The 23,665-nt window shown below is 47.1% G+C and overlaps 1 protein-coding gene across 2 annotated transcripts in view; it reads left to right on the top strand.

Moving 5' to 3' along the window:
- Positions 1-23,665, top strand: part of LOC148148470 (uncharacterized) — a 108,859-nt gene that overhangs the window by 49,474 nt on the left and 35,720 nt on the right. For both annotated transcript variants that reach the window (XM_087992370.1, XM_087992369.1), the window contains exons 2-4: positions 3,827-4,376; positions 8,991-9,083; positions 10,220-10,369. In XM_087992370.1, the coding sequence (XP_087848496.1) occupies positions 3,867-4,376; positions 8,991-9,083; positions 10,220-10,369 (753 nt within the window). In that variant the 5' untranslated portion in view covers positions 3,827-3,866. The remainder of the gene's footprint in view (positions 1-3,826; positions 4,377-8,990; positions 9,084-10,219; positions 10,370-23,665) is intronic.

Below are 23,665 nucleotides of genomic sequence, written 5' to 3'. Positions count from 1 at the left end.
ACATCCGGATCATTTATAAAAATGGCTAACAGCAGTGGCCCCAAAGCAGATCCTTGTGGTACACCACTGGTAATTGAGCTCCAGGACGAACATTTCCTATCAGCTACCACCCTCTGACTTCTTTCAGCTCGCCAATTTCTGATCCAAACTGTTAAAGCCGCTTCAATCCCGAAATAGCCTATCATGTGGAACCTTATCAAATGCCTTACTGAAGTCCAAATACACCACATCAACGGCTTTACCTCCATCCACCTGTTTTGTCACCTTCTGAAAGAACTCAATAAGGTTAGTGAGGCACGACCTGCCCTTCACAAAACCATGTTGACTATCTCTAATCAAATTATTCCTTTCCAGATGATTATAAATCCTATCATTTACAACCTTTTCCAACATCTTATCCACAACTGAAGTCAGGCTCACTGGCCTATAAATACCAGGGTTGTCCAGGCTCCCCTTCTTGAAGAAGGGAACAACATTGGCTATCCTCCAGTCTTCTGGCACTACTCCAGTCAACAATGATGACAATAAAGATCGAAGCAAAAGGTTCTGCATCTCCTCACTGGCTTCCCAGAGAATCTGAGGATAAATCCCATCCAGGCCAGGGGGGGTCTTATCTGTTTACAGATTTTCCAAAATTGTTAAAACCTCCTCTTTGTTGACCTCAATCCTATCTAATCGAGTAGCCTGTATCTCCGTATTCTCACTAACATTACATTTTTCCATTGTAAATACTGAAAAAAAGCGCTTTCCCTATGTCCTCAGATTCCACAAACAACTTCCCACTACTATTTCTGATGGGCCCTAATCTTAGTCTAGTCACTCGTTTCTTCCTGATATACCTATGGAAAGCCATAGGATTTTCCTTGATCCAATCCTCAAACAACTTCTCATGACCCCTCCTGGTTTTTCTTGGCCCTCTTTCCTGATATTTATTAATGATCTGGATCTTGGTACACAGGAGGCAATTTCAAAGTTTACACTTTGACACAAAGCTTTGAAACATCATGAATGGCAAGACGATTTTGAAGATGTAAATTAGGGGAGTTCTGAGGTATGAAAATAGAGCTGACTAAAGTGCATTGGCAAACTATCTTCAAGGACAGATCAATGGAAATGCAGTAGCAAACATTTAAGGAGATATTGGGAAATACAATGAATAGGTGGACTCCAGTGAGTACTAAAAGACTGAGTTGACAAGTGCCCAGGGCTTAATGGATTCCACCCCAGGGTCTCAAAAGAAGTGCCCAAGTGAGATGGTCGCTGCATTGTTTTTAATTTTCCAAAATTCTCTGGACTTGAAGAAAGTTCGATTAAATTGGAAGATAATGAATATTAACATCTTTATTCAAAAAGGAGACAGAAAGTAGGAAGCTATAGGTCCATTAGCTCAACATATTCATCAGGAAAATGAGGGAAGCTATTATGAAAGACCTAATAACAGTCACTAAGATCAGTTCAAGCAGGTAGAGTCAACACAGTTTAGTGAAAGGAAAATCATATTTGACCAGCTTATTGGCTTTTGTACTTTGTGCTGAAGATAAAGGAGACCCAGGACATGTTCTGTATTTAGATTTCCAGAAGGCATTTGATAAGATGCTACATCAAAGGTTATTGGGGAAAATAAAATCTCATGCTATTTGGTGGTAACACATTAGAGAGAACAAAGAACAAAAAAAATTTTTTTTTCAAGTTTTGTGAAGGTTTGTAGCTCAGGTTGAGGTTTAGGGTGTAGGTTTGCTCGCTGAGCTGTAGGTTTGATATCCAGACATTTCAGTACCTGGCAAGGTAACATAATCAGTGGCGACCTCCAAGTGAAGCGAAGCTGTTGTCTCCTGCTTTCTATTTATATCTTTCTCCTGGATGGGGTTCCTGGGGTTTGTGGTGATGTCACTTCCTGTTCATTTTCTGAGGGGTTGATAGATGGTATCTAGATCTATGTGTTTGTTTATGGCATTGTGGTGGAGTGCCAGGCCTCTAAGAATTCTCTGGCATGTCTTTGCTTAGCCTGTCCCAGGATAGATGTGTTGTCCCAGTCGAAATGGTGTTTTTTTTCATCCGTGTGTAGGGCTACGAGGGAGAGGGATAGGCTAAGCAAAGACATGCCAGAGAATCCCTAGAGGCCTGGTACTCCAACCACAACGCCATAAACAAACACATAGATCTAGATGCCATCTATCAACCCCTCAGAAAACGAACAGGAAATGACATCACCACAAACCCCAGGAACCCCATCCAGGAGAAAGATATAAATAGAAAGCAGGAGACAACAGCTTCGCTTCACTTGGAGGTCGCCACTGATGATGTTACCTAGCCAGGTAATGAAACGTCTGGATATCAAACCTACAGCTCAGCGAGCAAACCTATACCCTAAACAAAGAAAATTTACAGCCCAGGAACAGGCCCTTCGGCCCTCCAAGCCTGAGCCGATCCAAATGTACTGTCTAAACCTGTCACCCAGTTCCTAAGCATCTGTATCCCTCTGCTCCCCACCTACTCATGCATATGTCCAGACACATCTTAAATGAATCTACCGTGCCTACCTCTACCACCACTGCTGGCAACATGTTCCAGACACCCACCACCCTCTGTGTGAGGTACTTACCGCGTGTATCCCCCTTAAACTTTCCACCTCTCACCTTGAAAGCGTGACCTCTCATTATTGAATCCTTCACCCTGGGAAAAAGCTTGTCTCTATCCACCCTGTCTATACCCTTCAGGATTTTGTAAACCTCAATCAGGTCCCCCCTCAATCTCCTTTTTTCTAATGAAAACAATCCTAACCTACTCAACCTCTCTTCATGGCTCACACCTTCCATACCAGGCAACATCCTCGTAAACCTTCTCTGCACCCTCTCCAAAGCGTCCACATCCTATTGGTAATGTGACGACCAGAACTGTACACAGTATTCAAAATGCGGCCGAACCAATGTCTTGTACAATGTTAACATGACCTGCCAGCTCTTATACTCAATACCCCGTTCAATGAAGGCAAGTATACCATATGCCTTCTTGACCACACTATCCACCTGTGCAGCAACCTTCAGGGTACAATGGACCTGCACTCCCAGATCTCTCTGCTCATCAACTTTTCCCAAGGCTCTTCCATTCATTGTATAATTCGCTCGAGAATTAGACTTTCCTAAATACATCACCTCACATTTGTCTGGATTGAACGCCATCTGCCACTTCTCCGCCCAACTCTCCAGTCTATCTATATCCTCCCGTATTCTCTGACAGTCCCTTATGCTTTCTGCTACTCCACCAAGAAGATTGGCTGGTTGGCAAAAAACAGAAAAGAGGAATAATTGGGTCATTTTTTGGGTTGGCAAGATGTTTCTTGTGGGAGAATTTAGAACTAGGAGCCACTGGTTTAAACAAAAGGGTCATCCATTTAAAACAGAGATGAGGCAAAATAATTATCTGAGTCACGAGTCTTTGAAACGCTGTTCCTGAAAAGCAGAGTCCTTGAATATTTTGAAGGCCGAGATGGAGAGATACTTGTTAAACAAGGGGGTGAAAGGTTATCAGTGGCAATGTGGGTTTGAGGAACCAGTCAGCTCAGGCATGATTTTATTGAAAATTGGAGCAGGTTGAAGGGGCTGAATGGCCTGTACTTGTCACAGAGTGTGGTCGGTTACAGCCAATCAGAGGACAGCATCAGAGTAATCATCTGATGAGAAATACATTGTAGGGCAATAGGGAAGAGGCAGGGGAGTGGAACTGATTGAGTGGCTCTTTCAGAGGGCCAGCACTGAGCCAAAGTGGGCTGAATGTTCTCGTCAGTGCTGTATAATTCTATCTGGAATGTTCCTTTGTTTAATTGCAGAGAGAAGGTTCAGGAGCACTGAACTGCTGAAGGATTAACAATGGGCAGCTGTTCCAGTCACTCACTCTGTCTTGGACATGACAGGAAACACTGCCAGGCTAGGCTGCCAGAACCTTCCGGAATTCACAAAACGGGATGCCAAACAGTGTCTGGGAATGACCACAATGGCCTGAAACTGAGCAGTGATGATCTGGAGCAGCTCACCAAAGCTTGGACATGTAGAGACACCGGATCATTGACCAAACAGAGTGATGGAGAATCCAAGGACATCAGCAAAGTGGAGCTAGTGACAGAGGATATCTCCAACATTAAACCTGATTCTCTCCATCAGTTCTGGCTGTCAGTGGGAAGGGATTGGAGGTGTGAATGTGGAACTGGATGGTCTTGGAAAACAGTCACTGGGCAAGAAGTGACTGAAATCAGGGAGGTGACTGAGACGGTCATCACTGAGGTCATTGAAGTCACTGAGTTCCCGGTCATTCAGAGGAGGAGCGAGTCAAAGAAAACCACTATGGCTGGGATCTTGCTGTGTCATAAGGAGCCTGTGCAGGTTTCTGAGCTTTGAGTTATTACTTAGCATTGTCCATTCCACCATTTGTTGCTCCATCTCGAGTGTTCTCTCCCATTGGTCCAGCCCATCTCTCTCTGACCTTCTCCCTCACAATCAGTCACTACATGGGGTTCTCTGAGTTTACCTTCCTTGTCCTGTCTGACCCTCTCTAATTCTGGCCAATCTCCTCTCTTTGAGTCTTCTCTTCCTTGACAATCGACAGACCAGAACCATTCCTTCATTGATCTTCCCGCTGTGGACTTCAGGAAGAGGCTGGAAAATTTAAACTGTTACTTTGTGATACAAAACAGAAATAACTGGAGAAACTCGACAGGTCTGGCAACATCTGTGGAGAGAAAGCAGAATTAATATTTCATGCCCAGTATGACTCCTCTTCAGGAATTTGAATTTTTGGGTTTGCTGTGAAAGAACAGACTGGAAACATTAACTCTGTTTCTCTCTCCACAGATGCTGCCAGACCTGCTGAGTTTCTCCAGCAATCTCTGTGTTTGTTTCAGATTTCCATATCTACCATACCTGGGTCTGTATTTGCTAGAGTTTTGAAAAGTGAGGGGTGATCTCATGAAAAAATGTACAGAATTCTTATAGAATCGGAAGAATGGTGTGAAACTTGGAACACAGACCATAGACAGTACAGCACAGTACAGGCCCTTCAGCCCACAATGTTGTGCCATGCATTTACCTTAATCTAAGATCAACCTTAATCTACACACCCTTCAATTTACTGCTATCCATGTGCTTGTCCTGCAGTCGCTTAAATGTCCCTAATGTCTCTGACTCGACTACCACCGCTGGCAGTGCATTCCACACACCCACCACTCTCTGTGTAAAGAACCGTCTTATGACATCTCCCCTATACATTCCTCCAATCACCTTAAAATTATGACCCTCGTGTCAGTCATTTCTGCCCTGGGGAAAAGTCTCTGGCTATCTACTCTGTCCATGCCTCTCATTACCTTGTTAAAAATCACACAACACCAGGTTATAGCCCAACAGGTTTAATTGGAAGCACACTAGCTTTCGGAGCGACGCTCCTTCACCAGGTACACCCCAGTCCAACACCAGCATCTCTGAATCATCTCATTACCTTGCACACCTTTATCAAGTCACCTCTCTTCCTCTTCTGTGCGAACAGCCCTAGCTCACTCAACCTCTCTTCATAAATCAAGCCCTCCAACCCAGGTAGCACCTGGTAAATCCCTCTGCACCCTCCCTAAAGCATCTGTGTCCTTCCTATAATGTAGCGACTAGAAGTGAACACAATATTCCCAGTGTGGACTCACCAGGGTTTTATAGAATGGTGCTGGAAAAGCACAGCAGGTCAGTCAGCATCTGGGGAACAGGAGAATCGATGTTTCGGGCAAAAGCCCTTCATCACGAATAGAGGCAGGGAGCCTCCAGGGTGGAGAGACAAATGGGGGGATGGTGAAGCTGGGTAGAAGGTAGCCAAGAGTACACTAGGTGGATGGGAGTCGGGATGAAGGTGATAGATCAGGGAGGAGGGTCGGGGAAGGTAGCGAAGAGTACAATGGATGAATGGGGGAGGGGATGAAGGTGATAGGTCAGAGAGGAGGGTGGAGTGGATAGGTGGAAAGGAGGATAGGCAGGTAGGACAGGTCATGGGGACAGTGCTGAGCTGGAAGTTTGAAACTAGGATGAGGTGGGGGAAGGGGAAATGAGGAAACTGTTGAAGTCCACATTGATGCCCTGGGGTTGAAGTGTTCCGAGGCGGAAGATGAGGCGTTCTTCCTCCAGGCGTCGGGTGAGGGAGCGGCGGTGAAGGAGGCCCAGGACCTCCATGTCCTCGGCAGAGTGGGAGGGGGAGTTGAAATGTTGGGCCACAGGGCGGTTTGGTTGATTGGTGCGGGAGTCCCGGAGATGTTCCCTAAAGTGCTCTGCTAGGAGGCGTCCAGTCTCCCCAATGTAGAGGAGACCGCATCGGGAGCAACGGATACAATAAATGATATTAGTGGATGTGCAGGTAAAACTTTGATGGATGTGGAAGGCTCCTTTCGGGCCTTGGATGGAGGTGAGGGAGGAGGTGTGGGCACAGGTTTTGCAATTCCTGCAGTGGCAGGGGAGGGTGCCAGGAAGGCAGGGTGGGTTGTTGGGGGACGTGGACCTGACCAAGTCTGTGACTACTTGCGCCTACACCCGATGCCTGGAGGAAGAACGCCTCATCTTCTGCCTCAGAACACTTCAACCCCAGGGCATCAATGCGGACTTCACCAGTTTCCTCATTTCCCCTCCCCCCACCTTACCCCAGTTCCAATCTTCCAGCTCAGCACCATCCTCATGACCTGTCCTACCTGCCTATCTCCCTTCCCACCTATATGCTCCACCCTCATTTCCAACCTATCACCCCCATCCCCACCCCCATTCACCTATTGTACTCTTTGCTACCTCCTCCCCTCCCCCCCCCATTTATCTCTCCACCCTGGAGGCTCCCTGCCTCTATTCCTGATGAAGGGCTTTTGCCCGAAACATCGATTTTCCTGCTCCTCAGATGCTGTCTGACCTGCTGTGCTCTTCCAGCACCACTCAGATCTAGACTCTGATTTCTGGCATCTACAGTCCTCATTTTTGCCAGGGTTTTATAGAGCTGCAGCATAACCTCGTGGCTCTTAAACTCAATCCTCCTGCTAATGAAAGCCAACACACCATACACCTTCTTTAACAACCCTATCCACTTGGGTGGCAACTTTGAGGGATTTATGTATGTGTATCCCAAGATCCCACTGTTCCTCCACACTGCCAAGAATTCTGTCTCTAACCCTGTATTCAACACTTGAGAGAGTTTAGAAAAGATTCACAAGGATATTGCCAGGGTTGGAGGATTTGAGCTACAGGGAGAGGCTGAACAGGCTGGGGCTGTTTTCCCTGGAGCGTCGGAGGCTGAGGGGTGACCTTATAGAGGGTTATGAAATCACAAGGGGCATGGATAGGATAAATAGGCAAAGTCTTTCCCCGGGGCAGGGGCATCCAAAACTAGACGGCGTAGGTTTAGGTGAGAGGGGAAAAATATAAAAGAGACCAAAGGGGCAACTTTTTCACGCAGAGGGTGGTATGTGTGTGGACTGAGCTGCCAGAGGATGTGGTGGAGGCTGATACAATTGCAACATTTAAGAGGCATTTGGATGGGTATATGAATAGGAAGGGTTTGGAGGGATATGGGCCGGGTGCTGGCAGGTGGGACTAGATTGGGTTGGGATATCAGCATGGATGAGATGGATGAAAGGGTCTGTTACCATGTTGTACATGCCCTTGATTCTATGACTCTAATAGCACAGTCTCACTATCAGGAGATGCAGTGGCAGACTGGTACTGTCAATGGGCTGACAATCCAGAACTCCCAGGTTAATGTTCTGGGACATGGGTTTGAATCTCAACATGGCAGTGGTAGATTTTGAATTCATGTTTTAAAAATCAGAAATTACAGAGCTTGTTTAATGGTGACAATGTATCTCCTTTTGTAAAAATCCACTTGGTTCACTCATGTCACTCACTGGTGGACATCTCCCATCCTTACCTGGTCTGGCCTACACGTGACTCCAGACCCACATCCAATGCAGTTGATTCTTGAACATCTCATGAACAAATTAAAAAGAATAGAGTGTCTTGTAACCCAATAATTGCAGCAGCTGTGGGCAATTGTAATCTCCATTTATATTGCTCAATGCAATTCTTCATTAATTTTCTTAATCCAAAGATGTACAGGTCAGGTGCATTGGCCATTCTAAATTGTCCATAGTGTTCAGGGATGTTTGGGGTAGTCAGGGGAAAATATAGGGCAGTGGGTCTGGGTGGGTTACTCTTTGGAGGTTTGGTGTGGACTTGTTGGGCTGAAGGGCCTGTTTCCACACTGAAGGGATTCTGATTCTAATTCTAACAGAGTGGGCAATGGATGTATTTGAGACAATTTTCTAAATTTACAGCCAACTAGAGAACAAGATATTTCTGATTAAATCTCATTTCTTGTTTCAATCCAATTCAACATAGTCTCCTCCTCCTTTCAGTCACAGCTGCAGTTTTCCCTTCCCCCAATGAAGGCAAATCCTGCGTCTGTATTTAATACCTCGGGACTTGACTCCTTGAACGGAGTGCATCCAGCACATGAACAAGCCTCACTCATTGCTTACCAATCATTTAACTTGTTGGCTGTTGCATGGGGAGGGAAATGGGTATCTGGTGTGTGTGTGTTACTTGGGCTTGTCATAGCCTGTGGTCAGCACAGTATCTCAGTGGGTGGCACGATATCTCAGTGGGTGGCACGATATCTCAGTGGGTGGCACGATATCTCAGTGGGGGCACGGTGACTCAGTGGTTAGCTTCACAGTGCCAGGGGCCCAAGTGCAATTCCAAACTTTGGTGGAACTTTTGTTCATTCTCTCCATATCTGCGTGGGTTTCCTCCCACAGTCCGAAGCTGTGCATATGAGGGGGATTGGCCAAGGGAAATGTGGGGTTACAGGGATGGGGTACATCTGGGTGGGATGCTCTTGGGAGGGCCAGCGTGGACTCAATGGGCCAAATAGCCTGTTACAGCAATATAGGGATCCTACGTGGATGTTAATCATTTTCCATTGTACATCAGGAGGGTTTGGAATCGCCTGGAGAATGTAGACGAGAGACGATGGAGCTGGGAAACTTACAGCTCGAGAACCACAAGCTCCAACAGACAGAAGAGGTAAGGAGAGCTGTCACCATCAGGACCTTGCATTCTCTCTGGGAAGATCGACCAGAGGGCTCCAATGTCACTCCCTACGGAGTCTGTGTAAATGGGTCAGTCTTGAATGAATTGGATGAGCTGTGAAATTACGACCAAAATCTGTCAGACAGTGAGGTTAGGCTGCATTTGTTAATCATTAGAGAAAGTGTCACTGACAAGGAATTCACAATAAATTCCTTCACATTCTCTCTCTCCGTCTGTCATTGTTTCCCTTTCTGTCCTGCACTTTCACTATTTTTATGACTCACTGATCTGCCCCTTTCTCCCATTCCCCTCCCCCACACTCCTGCATTCTTCCTGTCTCCCAGGTTACTGCTTCTCCAACCCTTCTCTCTGTTTTGCCCTTGCTCTTTTTCTCTGTCCTATTTTTTCTATCTATCTATCAGCCTTTTCATTGTTGGCCTTACACCCATTGCTCAGTACCTTTCACTTCTTTTCCTTTTTATACCATCTCTTTCTTTCTCCCTCACTCTGACCACCTTGTTTAGAGAAATGTTTTTATACCTTATACAATCTGACTGGCCAGAGTCACATATCTTCTCAAGTAGCTACTTCCACTTAAAACCGTTGTCATTAAACACACCGGATGGAACTCCCGGCTCTCTCTGTCCCTCATGGTGGCACAGTGGTTAGCACTGCTGCCTCACAGCGCCAGAGACCCGGGTTCAATTCCCGCCTCAGGCGACTGACTGTGTGGAGTTTGCACACTTTCCCCGTGTCTGCGTGGGTTTCCTCCGGGTGCTCCGGTTTCCTCCCACAGTCACAAAGATGTGCAGGTTAAGATGGATTGGCCATGGGGTAGTGTCCAGGGATGTGCAGGTTAGGGTGGATTGGCCATGGGATAGTGTCCAAGGATGTGCAGGTTAGGGTGGATTGGCCATGGGAAATTGCCTCATAGTGTTCAGGGATGTTTAGGTTAGATGGAAAATACAGGATTATAGGGATAGGGTAGAGAGTGGGTGTGTGTGGGATACTCTTGATGGGCTGAATACCTGATTCCACACTTTAGGGAATTCTATGATTCACTTTCTCACTCCCTCTCATTCTCCAGTGCTGCCTCTGAATGCCTTGAAAAATGTTCTTCTCTTTACCAGGGTCCTGGTCAGACTGGCCCTCCACTGGCATCAGGATCTCTTGATGATGGTCTGGAAAGCTGGATCAGTGACATTGAAGACGTGACAGCCAATCAGAGGCCTCCCTCCTCCAAGCTGGAGGTAGTGAAAGCACAATTACAGGGACAGAAGGTAAGGGTCTTGTTCAGGCAGACATCTCGGAGATATTCTGTGCGAGAGACCTTCCATGGACAATGTAGAGTACTCGCACCGTCTGAGACTAATGGCCACAATCTGAGGCAGTTACTCAGTCTTTAGACTGAGCTGGTCATTACTGATTCTGGACAGAGAGTGAAGGGACTGACTGCAGGGAGCAGTTTCAGCATTGAAGGAACGGCGATACATTTCCCAGCCAGGATGGGGAGTGACTTGGAGGGGAACATGAAGGGGGTGGTATTCCCATGTATCAGCTGCCCTTGTCCTTCAAGATGGAAGTGGCCATGGGTTTGGAAGGTGTTGTCTGAGGATCTTGGTCAAAACAACACTGAAGGACAATATAAAATAGAGTGTAAAATTCTAAAGGGGGTGCAGAGGGTCCTGGGGGTATATGTAATGTATCATTGAAGGTGGCAGGACCGGGGGAGAGAGCAGTTAATAAAGCAGACAGTACCTTCGCCTTTATTACCGGGGCAGAGAGTACAATAGCAGGGGGGTGATGTTGAACTTGTCCAGGACCCTTGTGGGTCCTCAGCTGGAATATTGTGTACAGGGTGTGGGCCGCACATTATAGGAAAGATGGGAATGCATTGGAGAGAGTGCAGGAAGTGATTTACAGGAATGGTTTCCGGAATGAGAAACTTCAGGGATGGGGGGGAGATTGAAGACGTTGGGACGGTTCTCCCCAGAGAGAGGGGCGACTGGGAGGGAGATCTGGTAGAGGTTTACAAAACCAAGAGCAGAGCTGGACAGAGCAGACAGGGAGAAACAGTCCCTGCTTGTACCAGGAAGAAGAACATGAGGGGCATTGACATAAGGAAAAAAAAACCTTTCTCACTTAGTGAGTAGAGTCTGGAATGTACTGCCTGAGAGTGTGGGGAACTGGACAAAGTGGCTAAAAGGGGAAACTATGGATGGTTGCAGTGTGAAGTCAAGAGACAGCCACTGACTGAAGTACTCCTTCAGTGAGCCAGTACAGACACTGCAGGATAAATCGCCTCCTTCTGGCCGATGTTGACCCAGTGGGTGTGTACAACAATGAGTGACTGTGGGTGTGTACAGCAATGAGTGAGTGTGTACAGCAGTGGGTGTGTACAGCAGTGAGTGAGTGTGTACAGCAGTGGGTGTGTACAACAATGAGTGACTGTGGGTGTGTACAGCAATGAGTGAGTGTGTACAGCAGTGGGTGTGTACAGCAGTGAGTGAGTGTGTACAGCAGCGAGTTTGTACAGTAATGAGTGAGTGAGAGTGTGTACAGCAGTGGGTGTGTATAGCAGTGGGTGTGTACTGCAATGTGTGAGTGTGGGTGTGTATAGCAGTGGGTGTGTATAACAGTTGGTGTGTACAGCAGTGAGTGAGTGAGAGTGTGTATAGCAGTGGGTGTGTTCCACACTGAGTGAGTGTGGTGTGTATAGCAGTGAATATGGGTGTGTAAAGCAGTGGCTGTGTATAGCAGTGGGTGTGTATAACCGTGAGTGAATCTGGGTGTGTATAGCAGTGAGTGTGTATAGCAGTGAGTATGTACAGCAATGAGTGAGTGTGAGTGTGTATAGCAGTGAGTGTGTATAGGAATGAGTGAGTGAGAGTGTATACAGCAGTGAGTGTGTCCAGCAGTGTGTATGAACAGTCATGGGTGAGTGTGTTAGCAGTGAGTGTGTGTAGTAGTGAATGTGTACAGCAATGAGTGAGTGTGATTGTGTATAGCAGTGAGTGTGTACAGCAGTGGGTGTGTACAGCAATGTGTGAGTGTGTACAGCAATGAGTGAGTGTGTACAGCAATGAGTGAGTGTGGGTGTGTATAGCAGTGGGTGTGTATAGCAGTGGGTGTGTTCAGCAATGAGTGAGTGTAAGTGTGTACAGCAGTGCGCGTGTGTCCAGCAGTGTGTGTGAACAGCAATGAGTGAGTGTGTTAGCCGTGAGTGTGTACGGCAATGAGTGATTGTGTACAACAATGGGTGTGTACAGCAAAGAGTGGGTGTGGGTGTGTGCAGCAGTGGTGTGTACAGCAATGAGTGAGTGTGATGTGTATAGCAGTGGGTGTGTGCATCATTGAGTGAGTGTGAGTGTGTATAGCAGTGGGTGTGTACAGCAATGAGTGAGTGTGTACAGCAATGAGTGAGTGTGGGTGTGTATAGCGGTGGGTGTGTATAGCAGTGGGTGTGTTCAGCAATGAGTGAGTGTGAGTGTGTACAGCAGTGGGTGTGTACAGCAGTGGGTGTGTACAGCAATGAGTGCGGGAGTACAGCCATGGGTGTGTACAGCAGTGAGTGTGTACAGCAATTAGTGAGTGTGTATAGCAGTGTGTGTGTATAGCAGTGGGTGTGTATAACAGTGGGTGTGTACAGCAATGAGTGAGTGTGGGTGTTTACAGCAATGAGGAGTGTGTATAGCAGTGTGTGTGTACAGCAGTGAGTGAGTGTAAGTGTGTACAGCAGTGCGCGTGTGTCCAGCAGTGTGTGTGAACAGCAATGAGTGAGTGTGTTAGCAGTGAGTGTGTACGGCAATGAGTGATTGTGTACAACAATGGGTGTGTACGCAAAGAGTGGGTGTGGGTGTGTGCAGCAGTGGTGTGTACAGCAATGAGTGAGTGTGATGTGTATAGCAGTGGGTGTGTGCATCAATGAGTGAGTGTGTGTGTGTATAGCAGTGGGTGTGTACAGCTGTGGGTGTGTAAAGCAATGATTGTGTGTGAGTGTGTATAGCAGTGAATGTGTACAGCACTGAGTGAGTGTGGATGTGTATAGCAGTGGGTGTGTACAGCAGTGGGTGTGTACAGCAATGAGTGAATGTGAGTGTGTATAGCACTGGGTGTGTACAGCAATGAGTGAGTGTGAGTGTGTACAGTAGTGGGTGTGTACAGCAATGAATGAGTGTATATAGCAGTGAGTGTGTATAGCAGTTGGTGGGTACAGGCATGAGTGAGTGACAGTGTGAATAGCAGTAGGTGTGTACAGCAATGAGTGAGTGTGAGTGTGCATAGCAGTGGGTGTGTACAGCAGTGTATGTGTACAGCAATGAGTGAATGTGAGTGTGTGAGTGTGTATAGCAGTGGGCGTGTATAGCAATGAGTGAGTGTGGTGTGTATCCAGTGGGTGTGTATAGCAGTGAGTGTGTACTGCAATGAGTGAGTGTGAGTGTGTATAGCACTGGGTGTGTACAGCAAGTGAGTGTGGGTGTGAATGTGTATAGCAATGAGTGTGTATAGCAGTGGGTGTGTACAGCACTGAGTGAGTGTGGGTGTGTATAGCAGTGGGTGTGTATAGCAGTGCGTGTGTACAGCACTGAGTGAGTGTGGCTGTGTATAGCAGTGATTCCTGAAGAAGGGCTTATGGCCGAAACATCAATTCTCCTGCTCCTTGGATGCTGCCTGACCTGCTGCGCTTTTCCAGCAACACATTTTCAGCTGTGTACAGCAATGAGTGAGTGTAAGTGTGTACAGCAGTGAGTATGTCCAGCAGTGTGTGTGAACAGCAATGAGTGAGTGTGTTAGCAGTGAGTGTGTGTAGTCGTGAATGTGTACAGCAATGAGTGAATGTGAGTGTGTATTGCAGTGGGTGTGTATAACAGTGGGCGTGTACTGCAATGAGTGATTGTGAGTGTGTATAGCAGTGAGTGTGTATAGCAGTGGGTGTACAGCAATGAGTGAGTGTGGGTGTGTAAAGCAATGATTGAGTGTGTACAGTAGTGGGTGTGTACAGTGGTGAGTGTGTAAAGCAGTGAGTGTGAGTGAGTATAGCAGTGGGTGTGTATAGCAATGAGTGAGTGAGAGTGTGTCCAGCAGTGTGTGTGAACAGTAATGAGTGAGTGTGTTAGCAGTGAGTGTGTGTTGTAGTGAATGTGTACAGCAATGAATGATTGTGAGTGTGTATAGCAGTGAGTGTGTATTGCAGTGGGTGTGTACAGCAATGAGTGAGTGTGTACAGTAGTGGGTGTGTACAGCGGTGAGTGTGTACAGCAGTGAGTGTGTATAGCAGTTGGTGGGTACAGGCATGAGTGAGTGACAGTGTGATTAACAGTAGGTGTGTATAGCAATGAGTGAGTGTGAGTGTGTATAGCAGTGTGTGTGTACAGCAGTGTGTGTGTGTACAACAATGAGTGAATGTGAGTGTGTATAGCAGTGTGTGTGTACAGCAGTGTGTGTGTGTATAGCAATGAGTGAATGTGAGTGTGTATAGCAGTGCGTGTGTACAGCACTGAGTGAGTGTGGGTGTGTATAGCAGTGGGTGTGAATAGCACTGGGTGTGTACAGCAATGAGTGAGTGTGGGTGTGTATAGCAGTAGGTATGTACAGCATTGGGTGGGTACAGGCATGAGTGAGTCACAGTGTGAATAGCAGTGGGTGTGTACAGCAATGAGTGAGTGTGATTGTGTATAGCAGTGAGCGTGTTCAGCAGTGAGTGTGTACCGCAATGAGTGTGTGGGTGTGTACAGCAATGAGTGAGTGTGTACAGCAGTGGGTGTGTACAGCAGTGAGTGAGTGTGTACAGCAGTGAGTATGTGCAGCAATGAGTGAGTGAGAGTGTGTACAGCAGTGGGTGTGTATAGCAATGAATGAGTGTGGTGTGTATCCAGTGGATGTGTATAGCAGTGGGTGTGTACTGCAATGAGTGAGTGTGGGTGTGTATAGCACTGGGTGTGTATAACAGTGGGTGTGTACAGCAGTGAGTGAGTGAGAGTGTGTATAGCAGTGGGTGTGTTTCGCACTGAGTGAGTGTGGTGTGTATAGCAGTGAATGTGGGTGTGTAAAGCAGTGGGTGTGTATAACCGTGAGTGAATCTGCGTGTGTATAGCAGTGAGTGTGTATAGCAGTGAGTATGTACAGCAATGAGGGAGTGTGAGTGTGTACAGCAGTGGGTGTGTACAGCAGTGAGTATATACAGCAATGAGGGAGTGTGAGTGTGTATAGCAGTGAGTGTGTAAAGCAGTGAGTGTGAGTGAGTATAGCAGTGGGTGTGTACAGCAATGAGTGAGTGAGAGTGTGTACAGCAGTGAGTGTGAACAGTAATGAGTGAGTGTGTTAGCAGTGAGTGTGTGTTGTAGTGAATGTGTACAGCAATGATTGAGTGTGAGTGTGTATAGCAGTGGATGTGTACAGCAGTGGGTGTGTACAGTAATGAGTGAGTGTGTATAGCAGTGTGTGTGTATAGCAGTGGGTGTGTATAACAGTGGGTGTGTATAACAGTGGGTGAGTGTGGGTGTTTACAGGAATGAGGAGTGTGTATAGCAGTGAATGTGTAAGCTGTGAGTGAGTGTAAGTGTGTACAGCAGTGCGCGTGTGTCCAGCAGTGTGTGTGAACAGCAATGAGTGAGTGTGAGTGTGCACAGCAGTGGGTGTGTAAAGCAATGGGTGTGTGTGGGTGTGTACAGCAATGAGTGAGTGTGATGTCTATAGCAGTGGGTGTGTACAGCAATGAGTGGGTGTGGGTGTGTGCAGCAGTGGGTATGTACAGCAATGAGTGAGTGTGGTGTGTATAGCAGTGAGTGTGTACAGCAATGAGTGAGTGTGGGTGTGTATAGCAGTGGGTGTGTACAGCAGTGGGTGTGTACAGCAATGAGTGAGTGTGAGTGTGTATAGCAATGAGTGTGTATAGCAGTGAGTGTGTACAGCAATGAGTGAGTGTGTGTCCAGCAGTGCGTGTGTGTTCAGCAGTCTGAGTGAACAGCAATGACAGAGTGTGTAGTAGTGAATGTGTACAGCAATGAGTGAGTGACAGTGGGAATAGCAGTAGGTGTGTACAGCAATGAGTGAGTGTGAGTGTGTATAGCAGTGGGTGTGTACAGCAGTGGGTGTGTACAGCAATGAGTGAATGTGAGTTTGTGTAGAGTGGGTGTGTATAGCAATGAGTGAGTGTGAGTGTATATAGCAATGAGTGTGTATAGCAGTGGGTGTGTACAGCAATGAGTGAGTGTGTACAGCAAGAGGTGTGTACAGAGGTGAGTGTGTACAGCAGTGAGTGTGTTCAGCAATGAGTGAATGTGAGTGTGTATAGCAGTGGGTGTGTACAGCAGTGGGTGTGTATAGCAATGAATGAGTGTGGTGTTTATCCAGTGGATGTGTATAGCAGTAGGTGTGTACTGCAATGGGTAAGTGTGAGTGTGTACAGCAGTGAGTGTGTGTATAGCAGTGGGTGTGTATAGCAATGAGTGAGTGTGGGTGTGTACAGCAATGAGTGAGCGTGTATCGCAGTGGGTGTGTACAGCAGTGAGTGTGTACAGCAATGAGTGAATGTGAGTGTGTATAGCAGTGGGTGTGTACAGCAATGATTGAGTGTATATAGCAGTGAGTGTGTATAGCAGTTGGTGGGTACAGGCATCAGTGAGTGACAGTGTGAATAGCAGTAGGTGTGTATAGCAATGAGTGAGTGTGAGTGTGTATAGCAGTGGGTGTGTACAGCAATGAGTGAATGTGAGTGTGTACAGCAATGAGTGTGTACAGCAGTGAGTGAGTGAGAGTGTATACAGCAGTGGGTGTGTATAGCAATGAATGAGTGTGTGTGTATAGCAGTGAGTGTGTATAGCAGTGGGTGTGTACAGCAATGAGTGAGTGTGGGTGTGTACAGCAATGAGTGAGCGTGTACCTCAGTGGGTGTGTACAGCGGTGAATGTGTACAACAATGAGTGAATGTGAGTGTGTATAGCAGTGGGTGTGTACGATAATGAGTGAGTGTGGGTGTGTGCAGCAGTGGGTGTGAACAGTAATGAGTGAGTGTGAGTGTGTATAGCAGTGAGTGTGTACAGAGTGGGTGTGTACTGCAATGAGTGAGTGTGGGCATGTACAGCAATGAGTGACTGTGTACAGCAGTGGGTGTGTACAGTAATGAGTGAGTGTGGGTGTGTGCAGCAGTGGGTGTGAACAGTAAAGAGTGAGTGTGAGTGTGTATAGCTGTGGGTGTATACAGCAGTGGGTGTGTACAGCAATAAGTGAGTGTGAGTGTGTATAGAAGTGAATGAGTACAGCAGTGGGTGTGTATAGCAATGAGTGGCTGTGGGTGTGTACAGCAATGAGAGAGTGTGAGTGTGTATAGCAGTGTTTGTATAGCAGTGGGTGGGTACAGCAGTGGTTGGGTATATGCATGAGTGAGTCACAGTGTGAATAGCAGTGGGTGTGTATAGCAATGAGTGAGTGTGATTGTGTATAGCAGTGAGTGTGTTCAGCAGTGGGTGTGTATAGCCATGAGTGAGTGTGTGTACAGTAGTGAGTGTGTCCAACAGTGTGTGAACAGAAATGAGTGAGTGTGTTAGCAGTGAGTGTGTGTAGTAGTGAATGTGTACAGCAATGAGTGAGTGTGACAGTGTATAGCAGTGGGTGTGTACAGCAGTGAGTATGTACAGCAATGAGGGAGTGTGAGTGTGTATAGCAGTGGGTGTGTACAGCAATGAGTGTGTACAGCAATGAGTGAATGTAGTGTGTATAGCAGTGAGTGTGTACAGCAGTGAGTGAGTGAGTGTGTGTACAGCAGTGGGTGTGTTTAGCAATGAATGAGTGTAGTGTGTATCCAATGGGTATGTATAACAGTAGGTGTGTACTCCAATGAGTGAGTGTGAGTGTGTATAGCAGTGGGTGTGTAGAGCAATGAGTGAGTGTGGGTGTGTACAGCAATGAGTGGGCGTGTACAGCAGTGAGTGAGTGAGAGTGTGTACAGCAATGAGTGGGCGTGTACAGCAGTGAGTGAGTGAGAGTGTGTACAGCAGTGGGTGTGTTTAGCAATGAATGAGTGTGGTGTGTATAGCAGTGAGTGTGTACAGCGGTGAGTGTGTACAGCAATGAGTGAATGTGAGTGTGTATAGCAGTGGGTGTGTACAGCAATGAGTGAGTGTATATAGCAGGGAGTGTGTACAGCAGTATGCGTGTATAGCAATGAGTGAGTGTAGTGTGTATTCAGTGGGTGTGTATAGCAGTGAGTGTGTACTGCAATGTGAGAGTGTGAGTATGTATAGCAGTGGGTGTGTACAGCAATGAGTGAGTCTGAGTGTGTATAGCAGTGAGTGTGTACAGCAGTGGGTGTGTACAGCAATGAGTGAGTCTTAGCGTGTATAGCAGTGAGTGTGTACAGCAGTGGGTGTGTACAGCAATGAGTGAGTGTGGGCATGTACAGCAATGAGTGAGTGTGTACAGCAGTGGGTGTGTACAATAATGAGTGAGTGTGGGTGTGTATAGCAGTGAGTGTGTACAGCAGTGAGTATGTACAGCAATGAGTGAGTGTGAGTGTGTATAGCTGTGAGTGTGTAAAGCAATGAGTGAGTGTGGGTGCGTATGGCAGTGGGTGTGTATAGCAATGAGTGAGTGAGAGTGTGTATGGCAATGTGGGTGTACAGCAGTGTGTGTGAACAGAAATTAGTGAGTTTGTTAGCAGTGAGTGTGTGTAGTAGTGAATGTGCACAGCAATGAGTGAGTGTGACAGTGTATAGCAGTGGGTGTGTATAGTAGTGAGTGTGTACAGCAATGATGGAGTGTGAGTGTGTATAGCAGTGAGTGTGTACAGCAGTGAGTGAAGTGAGAGGGTGTACAGCAGTGGGTGTGTTTAGCAATGAATGAGTGTGGTGTGTATCTAGTGGGTATGTATAGCAGTAGGTGTGTACTGCAATGTGTGAGTGTGAGTGTATATAGCAGTGGGTGTGTACAGCAATGAGTGAGCATGTACAGCAGTGAGTGAGTGAGAGTGTGTACAGCAGTGGGTGTGTTTAGCAATGAATGAGTGTGGTGTGTATAGCAGTGAGTGTGTACAGCGGTGAATTATGTACAGCAATGAGTGAATGTGAGTGTGTATAGTAGTGGGTGTGTACAGCAATGAGTGAGTGTATATAGCAGTGGGTGTGTACAGCAATGAGTAGGTCTGAGTGTGTATAGCAGTGAGTGTGTACAGCAATGGGTGTGTACAGCAATGAGTGAGTGTGGGCATGTACAGCAATGAGTGAGTGTGTACGGCATTGGGTGTGTACAATAATGAGTGAGTGTGGGTGTGTGCAGCAGTGGGTGTGAATAGTACTGAGTGAGTGTTAATGTGTATAGCAGTGAGTGTGTACAGAGTGGGTGTGTACAGCAATGAGTGAGTGTGGGCGTGTACAGCAATGAGTGACTGTGTACAGCAGTGGGTGTGTACAGTAATGAGTGAGTGTGGGTGTGTGCAGCAGTGGGTGTGAACAGTAATGAGTGAGTGTGAGTGTGTATAGCAGTGGGTGTATACAGCAGTGGGTGTGTACAGCAATAAGTGAGTGTGAGTGTGTATAGAAGTGAATGTGTACAGCAGTGGGTGTGTACAGCAATGAGTGGCTGTGGGTGTGTACAGCAATGAGAGAGTGTGAGTGTGTATAGCAGTGTGTGTATAGCAGTGGGTGGGTACAGCAATGAGAGAGTGTGAGTGTGTATAGCAGTGTGTGTATAGCAGTGGGTGGGTACAGCAGTGGTTGGGTACATGCATGAGTGAGTCACAGTGTGAATAGCAGTGGGTGTGTATAGCAATGAGTGAGTGTGGGTGTGTACAGAAATGAGTGAGTGTGTACAACAGTGGGTGTGTATAGCAATGAGTGAGTGAGAGTGTGTACAGCAGTGAGTGTGTCCAGCAGTGTGTGTGAACAGAAATGAGTGTGTGTTAGCAGTGAGTGTGTATAGCAGTGGGTGTGTACAGCAATGAGTGAGTGTGACTGTGTTTTGCAGTGGGTGTGTACAGCAGTGAGTGTGTACAGCAATGAGGGAGTGTGAGTGTGTATAGCAGTGGGTGTGTACAGCAGTGAGTATGTACAGCAGTGAGTGAGTGTGGGCGTGTACAGCAGTGAGTGACTGTGTACAGCAGTGGGTGTGTACAGTAATGAGTGAGTGTGGGTGTGTGCAGCAGTGGGTGTGAACAGTAATGAGTGAGTGTGAGTGTGTATAGCAGTGGGTGTATACAGCAGTGGGTGTGTACAGCAATAAGTGAGTGAGAGTGTGTATAGAAGTGAATGTGTACAGCAGTGGGTGTGTACAGCAATGAGTGGCTGTGGGTGTGTACAGCAATGAGAAAGTGTGAGTGTGTATAGCAGTGTGTGTATAGCAGTGGGTGGGTACAGCAATGAGTGGCTGTGGGTGTGTACAGCAATGAGAGAGTGTGAGTGTGTATAGCAGTGGGTGGGTACAGCAGTTGTTGGGTACATGCATGAGTGAGTCACAGTGTGAATAGCAGTGGGTGTGTATAGCAATGAGTGAGTGTGGGTGTGTACAGCAGTGGGTTTGTACAGCAGTGAGTGAGCGTGTACAGCAATGAGTGCGTCAGAGTGTGTATAGCAGTGAGTGTGTATAGCAGTGAGTGTATACAGCAGTGTGTACGTGCAGCAATGAGTGAGTGAGAGTGTGTACAGCAGTGGGCGTGTATAGCAATGAATGAGTGTGGTGTGTATCCAGTGAGTGTGTATAGCAGTGGATGTATACTGCAATGAGTGAGTGTGGGTGTGTATAGCAATGTGTGAGTGTGGGTGTGTATAGCAGTGGGTGTGTATAGCAGTGCGTGTGTACAGCAATGAGTGAGTGTGGGTGTGTATAGCAGTGAGCGTATATAGCACTGGGTGTGTACAGCAATGAGTGAGTGTGAATGTGTATAGCAATGAGTGTGTATAGCAGTGAGTGTGTACAGCACTGAGTGAGTGTGGGCATGTACAGCAATGAGTGAGTGTGTGCAGCAGTGGGTGTGTACAATAGTGAATGAGTGTCGGTGTGTGCAGCAGTGGGTGTGAACAGTAATGAGTGAGTGTGAGTGTGTATAGCAGTGAGTGTGTACAGCACTGAGTGAGTGTGGGTGTGTATAGCAGTAGGTGTGTACAGCATTGGGTGGGTACAGGCATGAGTGAGTCACAGTGTGAATAGCAGTGGGTGTGTACAGCAATGAGTGAGTGTGGGTGTGTACAGCAATGAGTGAGTGTGTACTACAGTGGGTGTGTACAGCAGTGAGTCAGTGTGTACAGCAGTGGGTTTGTACAGCAATGTGTGAGAAAGAGTGTGTACAGCAGTGGGTGTGTATAGCAATGAATGAGTGTGGTGTGTATCCAGTGGATGTGTATAGCAGTGGGTGTGTATAGCAGTGAGTGAGTGAGAGTGTGTATAGCAGTGGGTGTGTTTCGGAGTGAGTGAGTGTGGTGTGTATAGCAGTGGATGTGGGTGTGTAAAGCAGTGGGTGTGTATAGCAGTGGATGTGTATAACCGCGAGTGAATCTGGGTGTGTGTAGCAATGAGTGTGTACAGCAGTGAGTATGTACAGCAATGAGGGAGTGAGAGTGTGTATAGCAGTGAGTGTGTAAATCAGTGAGTGAGTGTGGGTGTGTACAGCTGTGGGCGTGTATAGCAATGAGTGAGAGTGTGTATGGCAGTGTGTGTGTACAGCAGTGTGTGTACAGCAATGAAGGAGTGTGAGTGTGTGTAGCAGTGAGTGTGTAAAGCAGTGAGTGAGTGTGGGTGTGTATAGCAGTGGGTGTGTACAGCAATGAGTGAGTGTGAATGTGTACAGCAATGAGTGTGTATAGCAATGAGTGAGTGTGGGTGTGTATAGCAGTGGGTGTGCACAGCAGTGGGTGTGTACACCAATGAGTGAGTGTGAGTGTGTATAGCAGTGGGTGTGCACAGCAGTGGGTGTGTACAGCAATGAGTGAGTGTGAGTGTGTATAGCAGTGAGTGTGTACAGCAGTGAGTGTGTATAGCAGTGAGTGTGTACAGCAGTGGGTGTGTACCGCAATGAGTGAGTGTGGGTGTGTACAGCAATGAGTGAGTGTGAATGTGTACAGCAATGAGTGTGTATAGCAATGAGTGAGTGTGGTTGTGTATAGCAGTGGGTGTGCACAGCAGTGGGTGTGTACAGCAATGAGTGAGTGTGAGTGTGTATAGCAGTGGGTGTGCACAGCAGTGGGTGTGTACAGCAATGAGTGAGTTTGAGTGTGTATAGCAGTGAGTGTGTATAGCAATGAGTGAGTGTGGGTGTGTATAGCAGTGCGTGTGCACAGCAGTGGGTGTGTACAGCAATGAGTGAGTGTGAGTGTGTACAGCAGTGAGTGTGTACAGCAGTGAGTGTGTATAGCAGTGAGTGTGTACAGCAGTGGGTGTGTACCGCAATGAGTGAGTGTGGGTGTGTACAGCAATGAGTGAGTGTGTACAGCAGTGGGTGTGTACAGCAGTGAGTATGTACAGCAATGAGTGAGTGAGAGTGTGTACAGCAGTGGGTGTGTATAGCAATGAATGAGTGTGAGTGTGTACAGCAGTGGGTGTGTATAACAGTGGGTGTGTACAGCAGTGAGTGAGTGAGAGTGTGTATAGCAGTGGGTGTGTTTCGCACTGAGTGAGTGTGGTGTGTATAGCAGTGAATGTGGGTTGTGTAAAGCAGTGGGTGTGTATAGCAGTGGGTGTGTATAACCGTGAGTGAATATGGGTGTGTATAGCAGTGAGTGTGTACAGCAGTGAGTATGTACAGCAATGAGTGAGTGTGAGTGTGTATAGCAGTGGGGGTGTGTGTACACTAATGAGTGAGTGTGTGTATAGCAGTGAATTTGTAAAGCAGTGAGTGAGTGTGGGTGTGTATAGCAGTGGGTGTGTACAGCAATGAGTGAGTGTGGTTTTGTATGGCAGTGGGTGTGTATAGCAATGAGTGAGTGAGAGTGTATACAGCAGTGTGTGTGTACAGTAGTGTGTGTACAGCAATGAGGGAGTGTGAGTGTGTATAGCAGTGAGTGTGTAAAGCAGTGAGTGAGTGTGAGTGTGTGCAGCAGGTAGTGTGTACAGCAATGTGTGTGTACAGCAGTGGGTGTGTATAGCAGTGGGTGTGTATAGCAGTGGGTGTGTACGGCCATGAGTGAGTATGTGTAGCAATGAGTGAGTGTGGGTGTGTATAGCAGTGGGTGTGTAGAGCTGTGAGTGTGTATAGCAGTGTGTATAGCAGTGAGTGTCTAAAGCAATGAGTGAGTGAGAATGTGTACAGCAGTTGGTGTGTGAACAGCAATGAGTGAGTGTGTACAGCAGTGAGTGTGTAAAGCAGTGGGTGGGTACAGCCAAGAGTGAGTGACAGTGTGAATTGCAGTGAGTGTGAGTGTGTATAGCAATGTGTGTGTGTATAACAGTGGGTGTGTATAGCAGTGAGTGTATATGGCTATGAGTGAGGGTGTATCGCAGTGATTGTGTACAGCAATGAGTGAGTGTGGGTGTGTATAGCAGTGTGTGTGTACAGCAATGAGTGAGTGTGGGTGTGTATAGCAGTGGGCGTGTATAGCACTGGGTGTGTACAGCTATGGGTGAGTGTGAATGTGTATAGCAATGAGTGTGTA

The sequence above is a fragment of the Chiloscyllium plagiosum genome, unplaced genomic scaffold, assembly GCF_037043375.1.
Source record: "Chiloscyllium plagiosum isolate Xiang-an unplaced genomic scaffold, Cpla_swu_hap1 HiC_scaffold_12, whole genome shotgun sequence".
NCBI lineage: Eukaryota > Metazoa > Chordata > Chondrichthyes > Orectolobiformes > Hemiscylliidae > Chiloscyllium > Chiloscyllium plagiosum.
The sequence above is the reverse complement of the archived record's forward strand: the minus strand, read 5'-3'. Positions and strand labels throughout refer to the sequence as shown.